The sequence below is a fragment of the Taeniopygia guttata genome, chromosome 8 (assembly GCF_048771995.1).
Source record: "Taeniopygia guttata chromosome 8, bTaeGut7.mat, whole genome shotgun sequence".
Taxonomy (NCBI): domain Eukaryota; kingdom Metazoa; phylum Chordata; class Aves; order Passeriformes; family Estrildidae; genus Taeniopygia; species Taeniopygia guttata.
The window spans coordinates 26,153,629-26,174,415 of record NC_133033.1 but is presented as its reverse complement, the minus strand read 5'-3'; the positions used below and the strand labels follow the sequence as shown (position 1 = coordinate 26,174,415).

General features: G+C 47.4%; 1 protein-coding gene across 1 annotated transcript; it reads left to right on the top strand.

Annotated features, from left to right (window-relative positions):
- Positions 1-1,350: 1,350 nt before the first annotated feature.
- On the top strand, positions 1,351-3,527 carry LOC140684658 (serine/threonine-protein kinase pim-3-like). The gene is made up of 2 exons (XM_072933030.1): positions 1,351-1,787; positions 2,175-3,527. The coding sequence occupies exons 1-2, from the start codon at positions 1,451-1,453 to the stop codon at positions 2,645-2,647; spliced, it is 810 nt and encodes a 269-aa protein (XP_072789131.1). The 5' UTR covers positions 1,351-1,450; the 3' UTR covers positions 2,648-3,527.
- The last annotated feature ends 17,260 nt before the right edge of the window (positions 3,528-20,787 follow it).

The window sequence follows — 20,787 nt, the reverse complement described above, 5'->3', positions numbered from 1 at the left end:
CTGCTATCTCTGACAGCCTCCATCCCTCGCAGAGGCTCAGTGAGACCTGTCAGCCTGCGGAAGGAGCAGAGCCCGCGGACAGGTCTCCCAGCTCCCTTGGACTCACGGACATCAACGACACGGGCGCAATCCTGACCCTTTACGTGTCAGGCGAAAGCCCAGAAGTCCAAATGGGAGCCCAACCCGATGCGGGGGAGCCTGCTCAGGAGCAGCTGACGGGGCAGCAAGAGTCCTGGAGCCAGCTGTGGTCATCCCACAGCGGCCAGGACAGCCAGGACGCTGCGCCGGTTCTGCCAGCTGGCAACAGCCCCAGCCTGGTGGTGGAGACGAGCCTTCAGAGGTTCCTCCATCTGCAGGAAGCTGCCCCGAGACAGCCCTCGAGTGCCGCGAAGGGCTTTCTAGTAGCAGGTGAGATCTTCTGAGGAGCTGCCTGAGGCTCCGCCGGGGCTCTGGAGGGGCATGGCCAGGCCAGGCCAGGGCCCCTGAGAGCAGCCTAGTCGCTGGCTGTTTCCAGTGCCTTCGATGGCCCAGCTTGAAAACGCCCTGTCTGCTTTGCAGCCGCTCCTGGGTTTCCCCCGTGCCAAGCCTCGGGCTGCAGCCCCGGCCGTCGGCAGGAGCAGAGCCCAGCCCACGACGCCGGGGACAGCGACGGTGCCGCCCTGCCCCGCTGGCCCGGGGCTGCCGCAGCCGCCTGTGCGCGCTGCCCCGGCCCGGCTCTGCCGCTCGCCAGCCCGGCGGCTGCAGGGCGGTGGCCGCTGCCCGGCGCGCAGCAGGAAGCGGGTGAGAGCGCGGCGGCCCGCGGGGCCCGGCCCGCTCCACTCGCGGGCACTTGCGGGAGGGGCGGTTCCTGGGCGCAAGGCTGATGGCTCGCTCTTGGCCGCAGGGCAAAGGAGGCAGCGGCATGAGCTGTACCTGTGGGGCCCGCCGCTGGGCAGCGGCGGCTTCGGCACCGTCTTCTCGGGCATCCGCCTCTCGGACGGCAGCCCGGTGAGTGGCCGCGACGGCCGGGCGTGGGCGGAGGGGCAGCGGCGGGGAGGGGCAGGGCTGGAGCTCAGCCCTCCTCTCTCCATGGCTCGCAGGTGGCCCTCAAACGCGTGGCCCGGGAGAGCGTCCTGCAGTGGGACGAGCTGGTGAGCGAGCGGGGCCAGCGGGACAGAGCGGGCGGGCAGGGAGAATCCCGGGGCGGGCTCAGCGTGCGGAGCCGCAGCCCCGCGGGCCTGGGCACGCCGAACAGCGGTGCCGGGGCCGGGCGGGGGCAGCCCCGAGCATCCCCCGGGCGGGAGGAAGCGCAAGCGCCTGGGAGGCTGCGGCAGGGGGCACTGGGGCATCCCGGGCAGGGCGCAGCGCAGCCCCAGGCCTGCAGCAGCAGCAGCAGCAGCACCTGCCGCTGGCACTGATTTTCTCCTCCTCACAGCCCGACGGCACCCGCGTGCCCTTGGAGGTGGTGCTGATGGAGAAGGTGGGCTCTGGCTGCCAGAACATCATCCAGCTGCTCGACTGGTTTGAGCTGCCGGATAGCTTCATCCTGGTGCTGGAGCGTCCGGGGGCATCACGGGATCTCCTGGAGTTCCTGCAGGAGCAGGACCAGGGGTTCCTGTGCGAGGAGCAGGCGCGCTGGCTTTTCTGCCAGGTGCTGGAGGCCGTGCGGCACTGCACCGCCTGCGGCGTCCTGCACCGGGACATCAAGCCGGAGAACCTCCTCGTAGACCCGGAGAGCGGCGACCTGAAGCTCATCGACTTCGGTTGCGGCACCTTCCTCCAGGAGCGGGCCTTCACGGACTTTGCCGGTGAGCCCATGGCCTGGGTCCTGCTCCCGGTGCCAGGCACTGCACGGCCCCGTTCCCTCCCGGGCCGCGGCCTTCAGCCGGCTGCCCTTTGGCACGGGGCGGATGCCGAGCCCCAGGAGCTGGCTGCCGGCCCTGACGAGAGAGGGGGCGGCAAAAGCGGCTCCCGGCCCCTGGGCTCAGCGGGCCCACAAGGGCCTGGGCTGCTCCGCTGGCCTTCTTGGCCTTGCGGAATGGTTTCCTGCCTTTGGCCAGCTGGCTGGGGGATGCGGGGTGGCCTCGGGGGGGAAGCTGTGGCCGCGGGCGCGGACCCTGCCTCGGTCAGGAGGCTGGTGCCAGGCTCTGGAAGGCAGCAGCCTGCGCCCGGCCAGCGCCGCCTGTCTCCCCTAGGAACGCGCGTGTACAGCCCGCCCGAGTGGACCTGGCTGGGTTGCTACCACGGCCACGCGGCCACCATCTGGTCCCTGGGCGTGCTGCTGTACGTCATGGTCTGCGGCAGCCTCCCCTTTCAGGACGACCAAGCCATCGTGCTGGGGAAGCTCTTCTTCCGGCGGCAGCTCTCTCCAGGTGGGTGTCCGGCCTCAAGCCGGCGGGCTTTGGCAGCTGGCGGCGCGCAGCCCGGCGCGGCCCTCACGCAGCTCCGCGGGACGTGGATCTGCCCTCACGGGCCGGCCGCAGGAGGGGCCCGTGCCGACGGGCTCAGCGCGGCACGGGCGGCCGGAGGAGGCGGCTGCGTCCCGCCGTGCCGCTCTCCCGCGCGGGGCAGAGCCGGTCGGGAGCCCGGTACGGCCGTTAGCCCAGCGTGGCACGGCCCGGACCCCGCGGGTGACGGGGGCAGCTGGGCAGGAGACTTCTGGCGGTGACCGGCCCTTTCTGGCTTCTCTCCCCAGAGCTCCAGCACCTGATCCGATGGTGTTTGGCCAAGCACCCTGCGGACAGGCCGGAGCTGGAGGAGATCTCGCGCCACCATTGGGTGTGGGGCCGGCGTTTTTGATGCCTTGCCGGAGCCTCTGCAGTGTTAAGAAAATAAGGCCTTTTTGTTCATATTATAGAGTTTTCACATCTATAGAATAGAATCTTCACTTAGAGTTTTCACTTGTCTGAATGTTAGGAAAATAAGGCCTTTTTGTTCATAATATAGAGTTTTCACATCTATAGAATAGAATCTTCACTTAGAGTTTTCACTTGTCTGAATGTTAGGAAAATAAGGCCTTTTTGTTCATAATATAGAGTTTTCACATCTATAGAATAGAATCTTCACTTAGAGTTTTCACTTGTCTGAACATGTTCTCATTTTGCCAAGCATTCCAGAATATCTCTCAAGGACAACTTCGTTACACACTGCTTTAGGGAGTTAAAACTAAATTAGGGAGTAGAGGTAGTTAGGCATCAAAGCACCTAAGCGAATATCTTCAAGGACAGTTCCGTAATCTTGTGGAATGCGAGTAAACGTGCCTAGAGATAACATTTCTTGTTTTGAGAGAATTCCCAGATCACAAGAACAGCCCTGAGGAAGACTACTGGCCTTCATCCCACGACCACCAAAAGGCAGAAAACGACCACCTAGCAACAGAGTGCACCTGCGCAGAAAAGACACCAGAACGTCACACTTCCGGAGGAGAAGACCCAATAAGTTGGGGGGGAATGGGGCACGAAAGTGCGGTAGTTAGAATAACTGCTGCCCAGCGCGCTGATTTGCTTTCGTTTCCTACCATTAATAAATCTTTTTAATTGGATTAGAAAGCCTATTGTGCTCGTTCATAACAATTTGGTGCCGTGACTCGGATCGCGGATCTGGGGAACCTCTCTCTGAGAGGGGCGCCACGATTCCGCTCCTTTGAGCGGACTCAGACCGGGGTTTCTACCCTCATCCCGACCGACGAACCTAAAAGCCTAGAAAGCGAAAGCAAAAAAAAAAAAAAAGGAAGCGGGCCCAGGGTACCCCTTAAATTTTGTGCACAAAGTCCGGACGAAGACGCAGGACGCGTAAGTATAGAGGGATCCGTCCGGGCGGGGTTCGGGATCCCGGAGTACGGCGAGTGTGTGTGTGAATGAGAGGAGAACCGGCAGCCGGATTCTCCAAGTGATTGTGGACCCTTAGTAGTGCGTTTTCCAGAGCTCGCGAGGGCCTGGGCCACGAACCAGGGGAAGCGATTGTGCTGTCGTGAGTGATTGAAGGTACTCCGGAGGACATGGGGCAGGGGAAGAGTAGGAGTAAATCCCCCTCCCCGGTGGGGGTAAAACTTCCCCCAATTCCTAAGGATAGTCCCTTAGGGTTTATGCTGACGAATTGGGAGCACCTTCCAGGAGCACCTGGGAAGGATAAAGCAAAGATGATACACTATTGCATAGAAGTATGGGGAGGACAAGAGATTTCTAAAGGTGTTTTTTGGCCCATCTTTGGGTCCTCAGAAGACTGGGTAAAGCAACTGTTAAATGGTTGGATAAACACTAAACAACCTCCTAACCCTGAGGAGAGTGCCTATGCCCGAGTCTGGACAGAAAAACCGGAGGTGCTCGTGTTTAAACTCTCGGAGGTTTCAGGGGGAAAGAAAAAGAAGGGGCGAGCGGAAGAAGTAATTATTGCACCCCCGCCTTACATTCCCCCTGCGCCGAATGCACCCCCTCCTCCTCCACAATCGGATGAGGAAGAATCAGACTCAGACTCTGATCAACCCTCAGGCTCGCGTGGTCCTCTTACCCGAAGTAAGACGCGAGGCAAACTATTTCCTTTAAGAGAAATGCCCATGGGGGGACCACAGCCGGGGATTGGATTCATTTCGGTGCCCTTGAGTTCAGGGGATGTTAGAGACTTTAAGAAGGAGATGGGAAATTTGTTAGAAGACCCCCTGGGCGTGGCAGAGCGGGTGGATCAATTTTTAGGTCCTAATATATACACTTGGGAGGAATTACAATCTATACTTAACATTTTATTCACGGTTGAGGAAAAGAACATGATAAGAACTGCTGGTATGCGAGTCTGGGATGCTCAACCTGCACATGCCCAGCAGCGGGCCGATACCAAATGGCCTCTCGAGAATCCCAATTGGAATAACCAGGATCCGGTCCATAGAGCTAACATGCGCGACTTTCGGACCATATTAATTGATGGCATAAAAGAGTCCGTTCCTAGAGGCCAGAACATAAATAAAGCATTTAATGACAGACAAAAGAAGGATGAAACCCCCACTGAATGGTTGGAGAGGTTAAGGAAAAGTTTTCAGCTGTACTCGGGGTTAAACCCGAATGACCCAATGGGACAGGCAATTCTTAAAGTCCAGTTTGTCTCTAAGTCCTGGGATGATATTAGGAAAAAGATACAGAAAATGGATGATTGGCAGGACAGGGGTTTAGAGGAATTATTGCGAGAGGCACAGAAGGTTTATGTCCGAAGAGAGGATGAAAGTCAGAAGAAGCAGGTGAAAATGATGGTTGCTGCGGTAAGGGAAAGCAGGCGGGCAGAGGAAGGACAGAAGAGAGTCACTCGGAATAGGGAGGGTGACAAGGGAAAGGTAGGAGAAAGGGTGTGTTATTATTGTGGTAAGAAGGGACATTTCAAAAAGGAGTGCAGAAGGAGGCTTAAGGACGAGGAGGAGTTCAAAATCGAATAGGGGAGTCAGGGGCTCTATTTTATGGGGACCGGGAAACATCAAAAAGAGCCCTTGATAAAATTGAAGGTGGGTCCCCAGAGCCAAGAAATAAATTTCTTGGTCGATACGGGGGCAGAGAGATCTACTATTCAATTCCTGCCTCAGGGCTGTAACTTATCGAAACAGACAGCCACAGTAATAGGAGCTAAGGGGGAACCATTTGAAGTACAAATTATTAAAGAGGTGATGGTAGAATCAGGAACTAAGATGGGGGTGGGTGATTTCCTATTAGTTCCTGAAGCGGACTACAATTTGTTAGGGAGAGACTTGATTGTTGAATTAGGAATTCAAATTGAAGTAGTAGAAAAAGAGTTAAAGATTAGACTCTGCCCCCTCCGTTTAGAAGACGAAGAGAAAATAAACCCTGAAGTATGGTATAATCCAGGAACCGTGGGCAAATTAAATATAACCCCATTTACAGTAAAAATCAGGAATCCCGAGGTCCCGGTAAGAATAAAACAGTATCCAATTTCACTAGAAGGGAGGAAAGGGTTAAAACCTGAAGTTGAAAGGCTGTTAAACAAAGGACTGCTAGAACCATGTATGTCGCCTTTCAATACCCCGATCCTGCCAGTAAAAAAGGCAGATGGATCCTACCGATTGGTGCATGACCTTAGGGAAATCAATAAGAGAACCATAGCTCGGTTCCCAGTGGTGGCAAACCCCTATACTCTTTTAAGCAAACTAGGACCTGAGAACGAGTGGTATAGCGTCATAGATCTGAAAGATGCTTTTTGGGCTTGCCCTCTAGACGAGTCTAGTCGAGATTATTTTGCCTTCGAGTGGGAAGACCCTGATACAGGAAGGCGGCAGCAACTTCGGTGGACTGTGTTACCCCAAGGGTTTACGGAATCCCCCAATTTATTCGGGCAAGCCCTAGAACAAGTTTTACAAGATTATAAGACAGCCTCAGAAGTGAAACTAATTCAATATGTGGATGACTTGTTAATAGCAGGGAGCGAAGAAGACAAAGTCCGGGAGGAGAGTATCAAGTTATTAAATTACTTAGGATCCAAGGGGTTAAAAGTCTCCAAAGCGAAGTTACAATTTGTAGAAGAGGAAGTTAAATACCTGGGACATTATTTGAAAAAGGGAGAAAAGAGAATTGACCCAGACCGGGTGCAAGCAATTCTGTCTCTCCCTCTACCACAAAATAAACGACAAATTCGTCAAATATTAGGACTTACGGGATATTGTAGACAGTGGATTGAAAACTATAGTGGGAAAGCAAGATTTTTATATCACAAACTCACCCAGGATGGTCATCTTAAGTGGACAGAAGAAGAAAGATCTAAATTTCAAGAATTAAAAGAGACCTTAGTCCACGCTCCAGTCTTGAGCCTCCCGGACCTAAATAGACCCTTCTTTCTATTTGTTAATACCACAGATGGGGTAACGTACGGGGTACTTACTCAGGATTGGGCAGGAAAAAAGAAACCTATTGCCTATCTATCTAAAATCCTAGACCCCGTGAGTAGGGGATGGCCTAGCTGTCTGCAAATAATTGCAGGGTGTGCAACACTAGTAGAAGAATCACGGAAAATCACTTTTAATGCTACTTTAAAAGTATTAACTCCACATAACATACGGAGTGTGATGCAACAGAAAGCAGATAAATGGATATCTGATGCCAGGCTCCTGAAATATGAAGGGATTTTATTAGAAACCCCTAATTTTACCTTAGAAACCACCACTCTGCAAAATCCAGCCTCCTTCCTTTTCGGAGAGCCCGAAACTGAATCACTAATGCACGACTGTGTAATCACTATAGAAGAACAAACTAAAATTAGACCTGACCTAGAAGAAGAAGAATTAGAAACTGGAGAGAAATTGTTTGTTGATGGATCATCCAGAGTAGTCGAGGGTCAAAGAAGATCAGGATATGCCATAGTGGGGGGGCCTGACCTAGAAGTAATCGAATCTGGAGCCCTAGACAAAACATGGTCAACCCAGGCCTGCGAGATATACGCTATCCTAAGAGCCTTGGAACTATTAAAAGGAAAAGAGGGGACCATCTATACAGATTCTAAATATGGGTACGGGGTGGTACACACTTTAGGGAAATTATGGGAAGAAAGGGGCCTCGTGAACTCACAGGGAAGGGACTTAATACATCGAAAGCTAATAGTAGCCCTCCTGAGGGCTTTGAGAGGCCCTACAAGGATAGCGGTGGTCCATTTAAAAGGGCATCAACGGGGAATGGATTACCGGAGTAGGGGTAACAATGCGGCAGATTATGAGGCAAAGAAAGCTGCAATTATTAAAACACTAACCTTAAGCGAAGGAGTTAGGAAAGACCTTGTAGATACCCCAAAAGACCCTGAGTCGACTACCCAGGATAAGCTGATATTTACAATAGAAGAACAGGAGAAGCTTACAAAATTGGGAATAAAAGAGAAATCGGGGAAATGGCTGTTAAAGGATGGGAGGGAAGTTCTACCTAAAGCCGTAGCTCAGCGGATGCTCAGTAAATTACACCAGAGGACGCATTGGGGCGCTCAAGGACTGGTGGATCACTTTGCCACCCATTACATGACGGTGGGCCTACATGACTTAGCGAAAGGAATTACTAGGAGTTGTCCAACCTGTCTACGGGTAAACAGAAAAAACCTAAGGAAACTGCCCCTGGGTGGGAGGCCAGTGGCAAAGAAGCCCTTTTCAAATCTGCAAGTAGACTTTACTGAGCTCCCCAAGGTAGGGAGACTGAAATATCTTTTGGTTATTGTGGATCATTTAACACATTATGTGGAAGCAATCCCCACTGCCAGGGAGACAGCTCGGACAGTAACAAAAGCCTTGCTGGAAGAAGTAATACCTAGATATGGGGTCCCAGAGACGATAGACTCTGATAAAGGCCCCCATTTTACTTCAAAAATAACACAGATGCTAGCAGAAGCTCTGGGCATAAAATGGGAACAACATACCCCCTGGCATCCACAGAGTTCGGGGAGGGTAGAAAGAATGAATGGAGAAATTAAGAAACAACTCACCAAATTAGTACTAGAAACTAAACTATCCTGGATAAAATGTCTGCCGTTGGCATTATTAAATGTTCGAACTCAGCCACGAGCTGATATAGGACTGTCCCCATTTGAAATGTTGTATGGGATGCCCTATTCCCTAGAAAAAGTTCAAACTAATCCTAACATTACTGATCAAAGTATTAATAAATATTTAACCACTTTAATGAAATATAAAAAACAGTTATGGGAAAAGGGGATGTGGGCCCAAAGACCACCCCTAGATCTTGTGTTACACCAGGTACAACCCGGCGACTGGGTCCTCATCCGAAGCTGGAAAGAAGATTCAATCACCCCAAAGTGGGACGGACCATACCTGGTTTTAATCACCACTGACTCCGCAGTCCGCACAGCAGAGAAGGGATGGACTCATGCTAGCAGAATAAAGGGGCCGGTGGATCCAACTCGATTCCATACAGCTTCCAAGGAAACGAGCTGGAAAATTGACGGGAAGCCGGGGGATTTAAAATTAACAGTAAAAAGGACTTACAAATAATTTTCATGAACACTATCAACTCTAAGGACATTTGGGTTGGGGATAACTGGGGACTGCAAGTACAACTGGTGGGAGAAACAAAACCCCCAGGATACTGTAAACGTCTAGAGGATTCAGCCCAGCAGCCCTTTTATCGGTTCATCCGACTTGAAAAAGAGCAGAAACCTTGGGAAGGGGAGGGCCATGCTGAACATCAAAGTATTAGAGTAAAGTGTAGCTGGTTAGATTGTCATTGTTACCCTTTTGCCTGTTTTTCCTGCAAAATCTGTAAAGGATTGTGGTGGGCTCACTGCAGAAAGGGGAGAGCTCCAAAAAGTGTATGTCAACGCTGCTGGCTGGAGCAGCGCAGATTGACCTCTGAAGTACTAAATTACAAGGTTGCCACTCGGGAATTGATTAAAGGATCCCCTGAGTGGTGGGAGATTTTCGTAAAAGGAATAAACCCTGAATTCCACTGTTACCATTCCAATGAACCCCTAGGTCCATTCCTCACGGATATAGTCCAAGTCAAGTGTCGCAAATTAGTCAAAAGGCTCAGGTGCGACACCCCACAGTTGAATGCGAAAAACTGGAACTCCCGGAGGTCAAAGTGGGAGAGAGGGAACGATCCCACCCCTGAAGAATATCTCTGCTGTCGAGAAGATGGCTTACCCTGTAACTTGTAGCAACCAAGTTGACAGGCGAGACAGAGAGGTAGGTAGTGGGGTTGAGAGGCCCTCCCAAACCTTGAAAAAGAATATAAATCATCATGGGTATGAGAATGGTGACAACGGAATGAGGGAAAATGGGAATGTAAAACTGAGCATGATAAGTAACATCCTCTCCTGCAGTGCGTATCACTCAATCCTACGGGTTTTTATGTTTGTATGGCTTCCCCTCCAGAGTGCCACAGTTAATATACATGAACCCTTTAAATGGACCTTAAGCAGATGGGAGGATCACGATACCCGTCATATTTTACAGACAATAACGGGACCTGGAGCACCGAGCTTTAAGATTGGGATTTGTGATTTAACTCAAAGTTCAAAATGTGGGCAGCTGTTAAATTTAACAAGCTTCTATATGTGCCCTGCCTCGAACCCAGGGAAGCAATACTGTAATTACCCTAGACATTATTACTGCGCCTATTGGGGTTGTGAAACAATAGCATCAGCGTGGGCTCCGGGTGGAGGATTAGACAAATATTTAAAGGTAGAGCATGGACCAGCAGGGTGTAAACGACCACAAGAGTGGCCTTGGACTGGGAAAAACTTACTTGGAAACTGCACCTTTCTTTACCTAAATGTCACTCAACCAAGTGATTCTGGATGGTTAATAGGCAAAACATGGGGGGTTAGGCATTGGATAGAAGGACATGATCCAGGAAATCTGATACAAATAAAAAAGGAAGTAGCTCCACATGACCCTAGTCCTATAGGCCCAAATCCAGTAATAAGCAATAATTTAAAGGAGAGTAATAAAACCAGAGACAATGTTATAAAATCAAACAACATTGATCAAGAACCTCAGATATTAGTGCAGAAGTATACAACCTTATGGAGAATTATGCAAGCTACTTTTGGAGTTTTGAATCATACTTATCCTAACTTAACCAAGGGGTGCTGGCTTTGCTATATGATAAATCCACCCTTTTATGAAGCTATTGGGATTACATCTGAGGCAAGAGAAATAAATGGTACAAATCCAAAGGAGTGTCTCTGGAGAAAGGGAAGAGATAGTGTTTCAGGCATTACACTGTCCCAGGTTAGTGGACAAGGAAGGTGTGTAGGGAAGGTTCCAGCAGATATGCAACACCTCTGCAACACGACAATAAGCATTAACAGAACAAACAAGCCTTCTGATTGGCTTATGCCAGCAGTCAATACTAAATGGGTATGTCAACAACTTGGAGTTACACCCTGCCTATTGGTAAAAGCCTTTAATAATTCAGATTTCTGCATTCAAGTTCTAATAATCCCCAGAATCGTATACCATCCAAAAGAATACGTACTAGAACATCAAATGACCCCTGAACACTACCTGGCTAAAAGGGAACCACTTACAACACTAACGGTAGCAATTTTGCTCAGCTTAGGAGGAGCAGGAGTAGGAACAGGGGTTGCCTCCTTAGTGAGTCAAAACCAGGGTATGAAAGCTCTGCGCACATCTGTAGATGAAGATCTGAGTAGAATAGATAAAGCCATAAGTGAACTAGTTAAATCAGTGAAATCCCTTTCTGAGGTAGTCCTCCAAAACCGAAGGGGATTAGATTTGTTATTCTTACAGCAGGGGGGGCTTTGTATTGCTTTGCAGGAAGAATGCTGCACTTATGTAGATCACACGGGTATTGTAAAAGACACGATGGCTGAATTACGCAAACAAATAGAAAAACGAAAAAGAGAAAGAGAATCCCAGCAGAGCTGGTATGAATCCTGGCTTACCTATTCTCCCTGGCTAACCACTCTATTATCCACCCTTGCAGGACCAGTAATTTTACTAATTCTAGTACTTACTTTTGGGCCATGTATTCTTAACAAGCTTATTACACTAGTGAAAAATAGATTAGAAGCTGCACATTTAATGATGGTAAAACCAAAATACGAGCCACTCAGCGAAGTAGAAACTGAAGATTATTTAGAATTAAGCAAAAGGGAATTAGAGCGCTTTAGTGAACAAAAAGAGGTTTAAAATAAAAAGGGGGGATATTGTTAAGAAAATAAGGCCTTTTTGTTCATAATATAGAGTTTTCACATCTATAGAATAGAATCTTCACTTAGAGTTTTCACTTGTCTGAATGTTAGGAAAATAAGGCCTGTTTGTTCATAATATAGAGTTTTCACATCTATAGAATAGAATCTTCACTTAGAGTTTTCACTTGTCTGAATGTTAGGAAAATAAGGCCTTTTTGTTCATAATATAGAGTTTTCACATCTATAGAATAGAATCTTCACTTAGAGTTTTCACTTGTCTGAACATGTTCTCATTTTGCCAAGCATTCCAGAATATCTCTCAAGGACAACTTCGTTACACACTGCTTTAGGGAGTTAAAACTAAATTAGGGAGTAGAGGTAGTTAGGCATCAAAGCACCTAAGCGAATATCTTCAAGGACAGTTCCGTAATCTTGTGGAATGCGAGTAAACGTGCCTAGAGATAACATTTCTTGTTTTGAGAGAATTCCCAGATCACAAGAACAGCCCTGAGGAAGACTACTGGCCTTCATCCCACGACCACCAAAAGGCAGAAAACGACCACCTAGCAACAGAGTGCACCTGCGCAGAAAAGACACCAGAACGTCACACTTCCGGAGGAGAAGACCCAATAAGTTGGGGGGGAATGGGGCACGAAAGTGCGGTAGTTAGAATAACTGCTGCCCAGCGCGCTGATTTGCTTTCGTTTCCTACCATTAATAAATCTTTTTAATTGGATTAGAAAGCCTATTGTGCTCGTTCATAACAGCAGCACCCACTTACCGGGTCCCACGAAGGACTGAGGACCTGGAAAATAAAACAACAAACCCATTTTGGTGTGTCAAGGCTGGTCCTTGTCAGTAACTTCAGCTAAAGAAACCTCTTCGGAAATGGGGGAATCAGAGTGCTGCCTTCAGCCTTTGGCAAGCTTTCCATGCCTGTCCTCCAGGGTGGTACTTTATATCTTCAAGCTCAGGCCGTAGTGCGGGTCGGAGGGGCTTTGCCGAGCCAAGAAATGCAGCAGTGAAACAACAGCTGCCCTTGCAAAGTGGCAGGGCTTCTTGGTGTCTCTTGAAGTGATACACAGGTCCATGTGTGCATTCCAAAGGTCGGTGGGTTTCAGGGACAGAGACATTCCTCTCTTACCAGAGCTCTGAGGAGAGCCATAAGCTACAAAATATCATTTCAGGTTGAGCCCTGCTGAATTATTTTTCTTTCTTCCTATGAAATGGGAGGCAGGGCTGGGCACTTGAGCAGCTTGGTCTGCACCATCCTCAGTCATGTGCATGGAGCCCACGGGAAATTTTGAGATGCCGGAGTCATTCCCATGGTGCTGGTCTCATTTTACCCCCCAAAAGTATGTTCTGCTGCCTTAAAAACAACCAATGGTAATGGAAAGTGCAGTAACCAGTCACAGGAAAGCACCCAGCTGCCTGCCTGTGGGCAGGTGCCATCTACTAAACCTGTGCCACCTTCTGCCTACTGCCCTGACCTCCCAAAACAGGGTTTGGGAAATAAATGTGGGGGTTTCTTTTCAGAAATATGCCTGATCTTTTAGTTTTCTTCCCTTTTATGCGGGCTGCTGAAGCTCTTGTGCCCTGAATGGCTCTCCCAGTCCCTACCTGAAGAGCTGACCTGAGCCGTGATCCTTCCAGCCAGTACCCCACTGTGATGTGATGGTGAGAGTGTGTCAGCCATGGTCTGCAGCCTGAGCTGGGAGTGGTAATTATCCCTTTTCCAATGACCTGTGAGTGGTGACTGCCAATTGTCCAAGGGCCATGACACATTTCCTCCAGGAGCTGGAGGTCCCTGTGTCCCCACAGCCCCGGGATGTTGGTGACCGCAGGCCCAGAGCCATTGAGTCCTCTGTACAAGGACTAATTGCAAGCTGTAACGTGAAATTTTTATTATGAGTCATTTGCTCCTTTAGCTATGTTATCTTCAGGATCATGTTTTTCTATTTTATTGTGTTATTATATTGTGTTATTGCCTTATTGTGTTGTTGTTACACAGATATTACATTTCCAAAGGTGCGGTAGTGGATCAGCTGGGTGGGGATTTGAATTCTACACCCCTACACTGGGCCATCAGGTAGTGCTGCTTGCAACCCCTAACTGCAAATCTGTAGGTCTCAGATTCAGTCAAAGAGAGAAACGGAGAGTTTCTAGCCAGGCAGAAGCCTGGGAAAGAGTTGGAGAAGAATGTAAATAATTCTTTATCTCTCTTGTTGTTCACATTGTTTATAGTTAAGTTCTATCACTGTGCATCAAGCACTCTGCACCAATGGTGTGGGCTGTTTTCACTTCAGGACCAATGGAATTGTTCCTCACGAAGCTCTGTATAAAAGAGTGGTGTATTTTAAATAAACCGGAGTTTTACTCTCAGCAGCCTTCTGAGTCAGTCTTCTCATTCCCGTCCTGCCTCAACAGTGACACCAAGGGAACCCTACAAACTGACATCAGGAACCCGGACTGGTGAGTTTTCTTTCCCAGGGAAAAGGGCTGGTGTTTGTGTTCAGGGCCCGGAGCAGGTTTGGTTTGGGCTCCATCTACTTTGATCCCTCCCCTAACGTATTTATAAACATGGATAGGATCACCCTAAACTTTCTCTTTTCCAGACCAAGAGTTCCATCTTCCTCCATTTTGCCTTACAGCAGAGTTGTTCCAGTCCCTCCATCATCATCTTCACAGCCCTTCACTGCTTTCTTCTGAGCTGAGGAGCCCCAGCCTGGAACCAGCCCTAGAGGTGCTCAGCAGTGCTGAGCAGAGGAGAAGGATCCCCTCCCTTGGCCTGCTGGCTGCACTCTCGATGCAGCTCAGGATCCCAGAAGAGTGCATATTTTGGCTTATGGTGACCTTGGTGCTCTCCAGGACCTCCAAAGCCTTTCCTGGCAAAAGCTTTCCAGCCCAGATAGGAGGCTCCCAGTATGCTCTGGTGCCTGCCTGGTAGTGCTCCTCTCCTGGAACAGGACTTTGGGCTTCCCCTTCTTGAACTTGGTGATGTTCCTGTCAGCCCATTTCTCAGGCTTGTCAATGGCAATATTATCCTTTGCCGCTTCCTTTGAATATTGTCCCATATTTGGCGCTGATGTTGAATTGTTCTGAGAAAGAGAACCCCATAGGACTGTAGAACAAGAATTTTTGTGGCAGTAACTGCTGTGTGCAAGAGTTTCCATTTGTCTTTCTCAATAAATATACAAGGAAGTGTAATACTCAGCTGGCCAAAGAAGATACTACTTTCAAGGCCCAAGCCACCGGGAGTGGGTGTGTGGTGGAGGACCTGGGCCATTCCTAAGGCTGGCTCAAGAGTCTTTAAGTGACTAGGGGAGATCAGCACTGAGGGTCAGACTGGATCCCCTGGTTCATGGGCAGAAGGTAAAAACCCAGTATGTACAATAGTGGTTTGATCAGAGGGAGGTTCAAAGAGCTGGAATACCTGTTGAAAAAAAACTTTCATTATGAAAAAGGAAGATATTTCACTTCATTCTTGAATTCCTATCTTATTTAAAGAAAAAAAAAGTTCAAAGATAAGCAAGTATGGATCTCACAGAACTGATTAGTATCTATGTTTTCTAATTCTGTTTTTAAACTTGTGTGTTAAGCAACTGAATTAAAACATGTTGCTGTAATTGTGGGTTGAGGCATGTATTATCTGCATTAATATTTTTTATTATTTATGAGATATAGGCATTATTCAAATCTTTGCATAAAACTTCTTGGCTAATGCAATCTAAGTACCTAAATATAATTAGTGGAACAGTTTGTTAGCATAATCATTGCCATGGGCTGTAATTAACATAAAATTTAATTTCATGACCTTGTAGAAGAGATTATAATTGCACAAACCATCATTGTGCTGAGAATGTTTTCCTCTTGAATGTTGTTTTTTGAAGATGATCACCATAATATTTTGAAATTATTATTATTGTAGTACTCATCTGCATTCAGAGAATCAGAGAATGGTTTGGATTAGAAGGGGACTTTGTAATCATAAAGCTTGTAGATCATCTGGTTCCACCCTCCCTGCCATAGGCAGCAACACATTCCTCTAGACCAGTTTGCTCCAAGCCCTGTCCAGTCTGGCCTTGAACACTTCCAGGGATGGGGCAGCCATCTCCAGGACAGCTTCTCCAGGAAACCTGTGCCAGGGCTCACATGGGATAATTTGTCCCCATCTAACCCTGCCCTCTAGGAGTGGGAAGACATCCCCCTTTTTCTTGACACCCCAGACCCTTGGAAACAGTCATTCTCCATCTTTCTTTCTCATATGCTCCCTTCAGAAACAGGAAGGCCACCATTAGGCCACCCCAAATATGCCCTGGCTACTGTTCTTAGGGACAATTTACCAGAGCCTTGCTGGCTGGGATTCTAATTTGTTAATTCATACATCTTAGATACTAATGAATGTTCAAAGGGAACAAATTCTTTGATTTGTACTCAGCATCCTGTATCTGGGCACCAAGAGGTTTGCTGAATTGGTGGAATTGGTGGAATTGTGGGGACACACACATAAAACTTCTGCCAGTTTTAGGTTCATGTCTCAAGCACCAACTATCCATTGCCATCTTGGTGAAGAGAATTCTACATCCAAATGGATTTTTTTCAGGCTGTGAACTGCAAGCCATGCAGTGGGGTCCATCCTGCACCATGCAGACCTGCCATGCCAGTATTGACAGCTGGGCTGAGCAGCACCACTGGCTGCCATGACCTCAGCACCACAGAATGGGCTAATTGCCCTAATCAGTATTGGATGTGTGGGAGCTGTGCCAAGGAAAACATTCCTGGAGTTGTCACATCAATTAACCCTTGAGCAGAAAGAGGATCCCCATTCCACAGCTATGGATCTGTTAGCTGGAGAAAGGGACAACCAATCTTTTGGAAAATATAGCAAATGGAACTACCACTGCTATGCAGTGCTTGCTATGCAAGCATTTCATAGTAAGTGGCTCAGTATCACAGACTGCTGCTCACTAGTGCCCAGCTTGAGACTAGTTGCTGGCTACAGAAGGAGGTGTTGGCATGTTAGTAAATACTGTCTGCTGTTATCTGTGCAAACCAAGATCAATGCATTGAGACCAAGCTGAAATTCTGGAGAAGACTAAAGCCCTCATGCAACATGATAACTAAAATTAATTAGTGTAAAACAACTGTTTGGTGGTCATGACTTAGCTTTTGTTTCCCAGGTCTCGGGGAACAGGTTTTGGCTGTACTTACTCTTTAAGAAAAATGGCTTTAAATGGATGCCAGCTCTGTTCAGCTTCATTATCCTTGAGGACAGTTTCCAGGGAATCCTATGTGGACACTTCCTTAAAAAACCTGAAAGTTTGCTCTCCTAAAATTTAGGGTCTTAATCACAGCCAGACTCTTAAATGCTCCTGCAAATAAAAGTCAATATATAGACAAATGTTTGCAAAAGCCAGTGTGAATGAACATGGAGGGGGAAAAAATTTAAAAGCAGCTCTCATGCCAAGGATCAAAGGCCAAGACTCAGAATTCCCAGCTGGCACTCACTCCCAAGTGCTGCAGCGATGCTGAGTGCCAAGGCACGGAAAACTGCCTTTGCCATTGCAGCCCTCGCACTCCCCTGAAAAGGCAAGGGCTGGCTCACTGCTGCTGCCCTTCCCCGGGCAGGGATTTCAGCCCAGACCTCACTGGTTCTCATCTTGTGCATTCTCAGCTCTGGACTGCAAATGTGCTGCCATCAGGAGATGGTTCTTCACTACACTGCATCAGCAACGGTGGAGATGATTCCATTCCTGACAATCCAGCAGAGTAGAACTTACAGGAAGAGTGAGTCATCTGTAGATGAAATTAAGTTCTGATCCTAATTATTTCACAGAAATTTTAGGGGATTTGAACTCTCCCTCTAATATCTGCTTTGTTTGTATGGATGTAATATTGAACTGTTTTTAAAAATGCCTAACAAGAGTGCTCCCAGGTATAATAATTCTTCTGCGTGCAGTACTTCTACTTCTCCAAAGGAGCGGTGCTTTCCGTGGTAAGTGGAAGATCAGTGACTTTTTCCATCCTTTCGCCAGAGGACGGGAAATCCCAGGAGCGGCAGCAGCCGCCGTGTGCCGGCAGCGACCGCCCGGTGTCCCCCTTGTACCGCAGAGCGCTGCGAGCGCCTCCAGCGCTGCCGCTCCGAGGGCGGCGGATTCACCGCGAGCCCGAGGGATGGCCGGGCAAGGCTCCCCGAGGCTCCCCGGCCGGCAGCTCCCACCTGAGGGGTCACTTGGCCGGCAGCTCCCACCTGAGGGGTCACCGGCTGCCAAAACGGCAGGTGAGACACCTTGGCACGGGAGAAGGCTGCAGAAGGAACAGCAAGCTCCAGCTAAAAGGTCTGTGCTGAAGTTGTTCCATGGCAATTCCTCAGCTGCTGGAAACAGTAGGAGATGCGGCAGCTGCTCCTCCCTCGGCAGAGGAGTGTCCTGGAGACCCAAAGCATCATTTCATTAAGGTGCAAAGCCAAAACACGCAAGCCCTCTGCAGCGAAGGTTCCCTGCCAGAGCTGCTGTGTGCTGCTCACACAGGGCAGAGGAGGCACGGGAGGTGCAGACACTCTCTGCTGCTGAGTCCTGCCTCAGAAGTGTCAGCAGAGAGCTGGAGACCAGGAATGATGACCAGGCTCCCTGGTTTCTCTTCTTTCTTGCATCCTGGACTGTGGTATTGAAATGAAATCGTTCCTTGTGACTGATTCCTCAAAGCTTTATTCTCTGCTTCAGATTCTTCTGCATCCTGGAGAAGACCTGCTTCCCCCTTGCTTTGTGTTTATCTTCTGCTACACCTTGGCTTGTAAAATAAAGAATTACTGTACTGCTGCTTTGGAGAGGAGAGGGAAATCACCACAGCCAATGTCTTTTAGATTATGAAAAGAAATTTTGTCTTCTAATGAAAAGCCTTACAAAACCCAAGAAAGGAGTTATTCAGGAGGAATATTTACTAAGTACAAGATTTTTTTCTAGAGAGACTAAATATATTCACCTTCATTTACCCATTTGCTACAGAGGGAATCATGACATGCTTTTGCAATTTAATATCCCCTTTTAAATACTTACATGTGAGATTTAATTTATCACATTAATGATAGTAGACACAGATGGAGAAAGAAATACAGCCTTTTCCTCAAAATATTACAAATCAATAGAATACCAAATATAATTTTATAAACTAAAAATCATTGAAGTCACTTTAATTTTTTAATAGATACGTGACCAACTCAAAAGGTGACAATATCTCATCCCTCATAAACCAGTTTTCCTGGCTTTAAAGGTAGGAATTCAGACCTTGCATCCTGACTATGTAATAAATTCTCTTGAGATCATGTTGCATATTTAGAATTAATACCTTTCTTGAACTCCCATGTTTTCTCTTCCCAGACCTACGCAGTTTGGGACTGATTTGTTTCTTCCAGGAGTTATATTTGGCATTCAGAACAGCCAGCCCTTTGTAGGTTTGGGATACTAGAGGATCTAACTGTGGAGGTAACCACCAAAGAGGAGAAGGAAAATCCTTCAGACTTCCTGTCAACGTTTGTGATACCCCTTTCAGTAGAAAATTCACTGGTAATTTTCCATTCCCCATGGACATGCTGAAGGGACAAAGCAAATAAACTGATGGAAAAAGATAGCTAATTAGCTAATTTTTTGGGGTTTTTTTTGTGAAAGAAATTTCAGGTGTTTGTCCCCAAGTACATCTCATTTATTTTCCTAAAGCCCATTGACTGAAAGTAGTCTTAAAGATATATTTGCAAGCAGAATTTGTTGACATTTGCAGCATAACACAAATAAATCCACAATGTTAATGTTTTTGTCTTCACAGACAATTGTAAACAAAGTCAACTTGTAAGCAAAAGTAACCTGTGGTTATTGGCACAGAACTGTTGTGGAGGATTACTCTCACTATGCTCAGAGAGTATGAAAATGATTAAGAGTGGAAGTTCACATTTGGACAGATATTTGGGAGCTCAACCTGTGAGAAAGAGAATAGCATGGAGCAAGATTTTATCTTGCATATTTTAAGAACACAATGTTGAACAACAAGTGTCTAAAATGGCAAAATATTTTCCAGCATATCTTTGTAAAAGAATCTGAAAAGATATACTGGAAGCTGGGGAAAAGTAGCATCTGAGTATTTGTTTATCTGAAGTATTTGTGCTGGCTTGAGACTCAAAAAGTTGGATAGAATTCTCATAGGATTTGTAGTTTTTTCTGGGATTTCCAGTTCTTATTTATTCTGATCCTAATCTTATGCAAAGAAAAGAATAAAAAACCCCCATGTGGCTGTACAGTTTACAGTCTTAGCAAAACTGGTGGGAAAATAGATTTAAAATCAGCATCCTCAGTTTCTGAAATTTCTGCAATGGATCAGCAATGCTTTGGTAACATTATTCCCATAAAGCATTACACTCAAAAGGAAACTACATACTTTAATTTCAAGATATCTGTGAATTTTAAGTTTCTACAGTCATTATTTAACATATGGCATTTAACAACCTACCTACACAGTAAGAACCTCAGCAAATACATTCCCTGTCAAAATCTGAGGGCATGAATCTCTGATTTTATATTCCAAACAGATCCTGTCCTTGAGGACTTCACATTTTTTTTTTTACATTGTTGTTCACACATCTGCATATGCATCCAGAAACATTTCTTTAGGTAGGTCAGTAGGTAAAATTGAGTGGAATCTGAATCCCAGGAAAAATCCTCATCAAACACAGAGCAACACCAATTTACATAGTTATGTAGTCAGGTGATTTATGAAGCCTCAACATTGCTTTGTGGGCACATGTGCTCCAAGCCATCATCAGTTCAAGGTTCTGCACTGTTTGGCCTCAAATTTATTGAAGTTTGGATGTCCGTAGGTCTACATGGAGATAGGTCTAGATCTTCCTCAAAAAAAGAAATACAGAAGGATGAAGTAGATGCCTTCTGTTGGAACTAGTTCAGACTGAATATTTTTTCTATTACCTTTATCTGATGATGTTAAGCACTTGCTGTAAAAGCAATATTAATTTGTTTTTAGATAAATAGAGTATTGTCCCTTGCTGTATTTCTGTTGCAGTTTAGAAATGCTGCTCCCCACTTCAGTGACTCTCCAGAACCAGATACAGCTTGCTTGCTCCCCACCTTCCCCTCTCCCTTTCTGGGGAGGGAGTTGAGAACTGGA

Excerpts from the sequence above, each read along its gene's own strand:
- LOC140684658 (XM_072933030.1), top strand. The coding sequence starts at position 1,451 with ATGGAGAAGGTGGGCTCTGGCTGCCAGAACATCATCCAGCTGCTCGAC. Across the intron at positions 1,788-2,174 it reads GGCCTTCACGGACTTTGCCG|GAACGCGCGTGTACAGCCCG; the intron begins GTGAGCCCATGG and ends TGTCTCCCCTAG.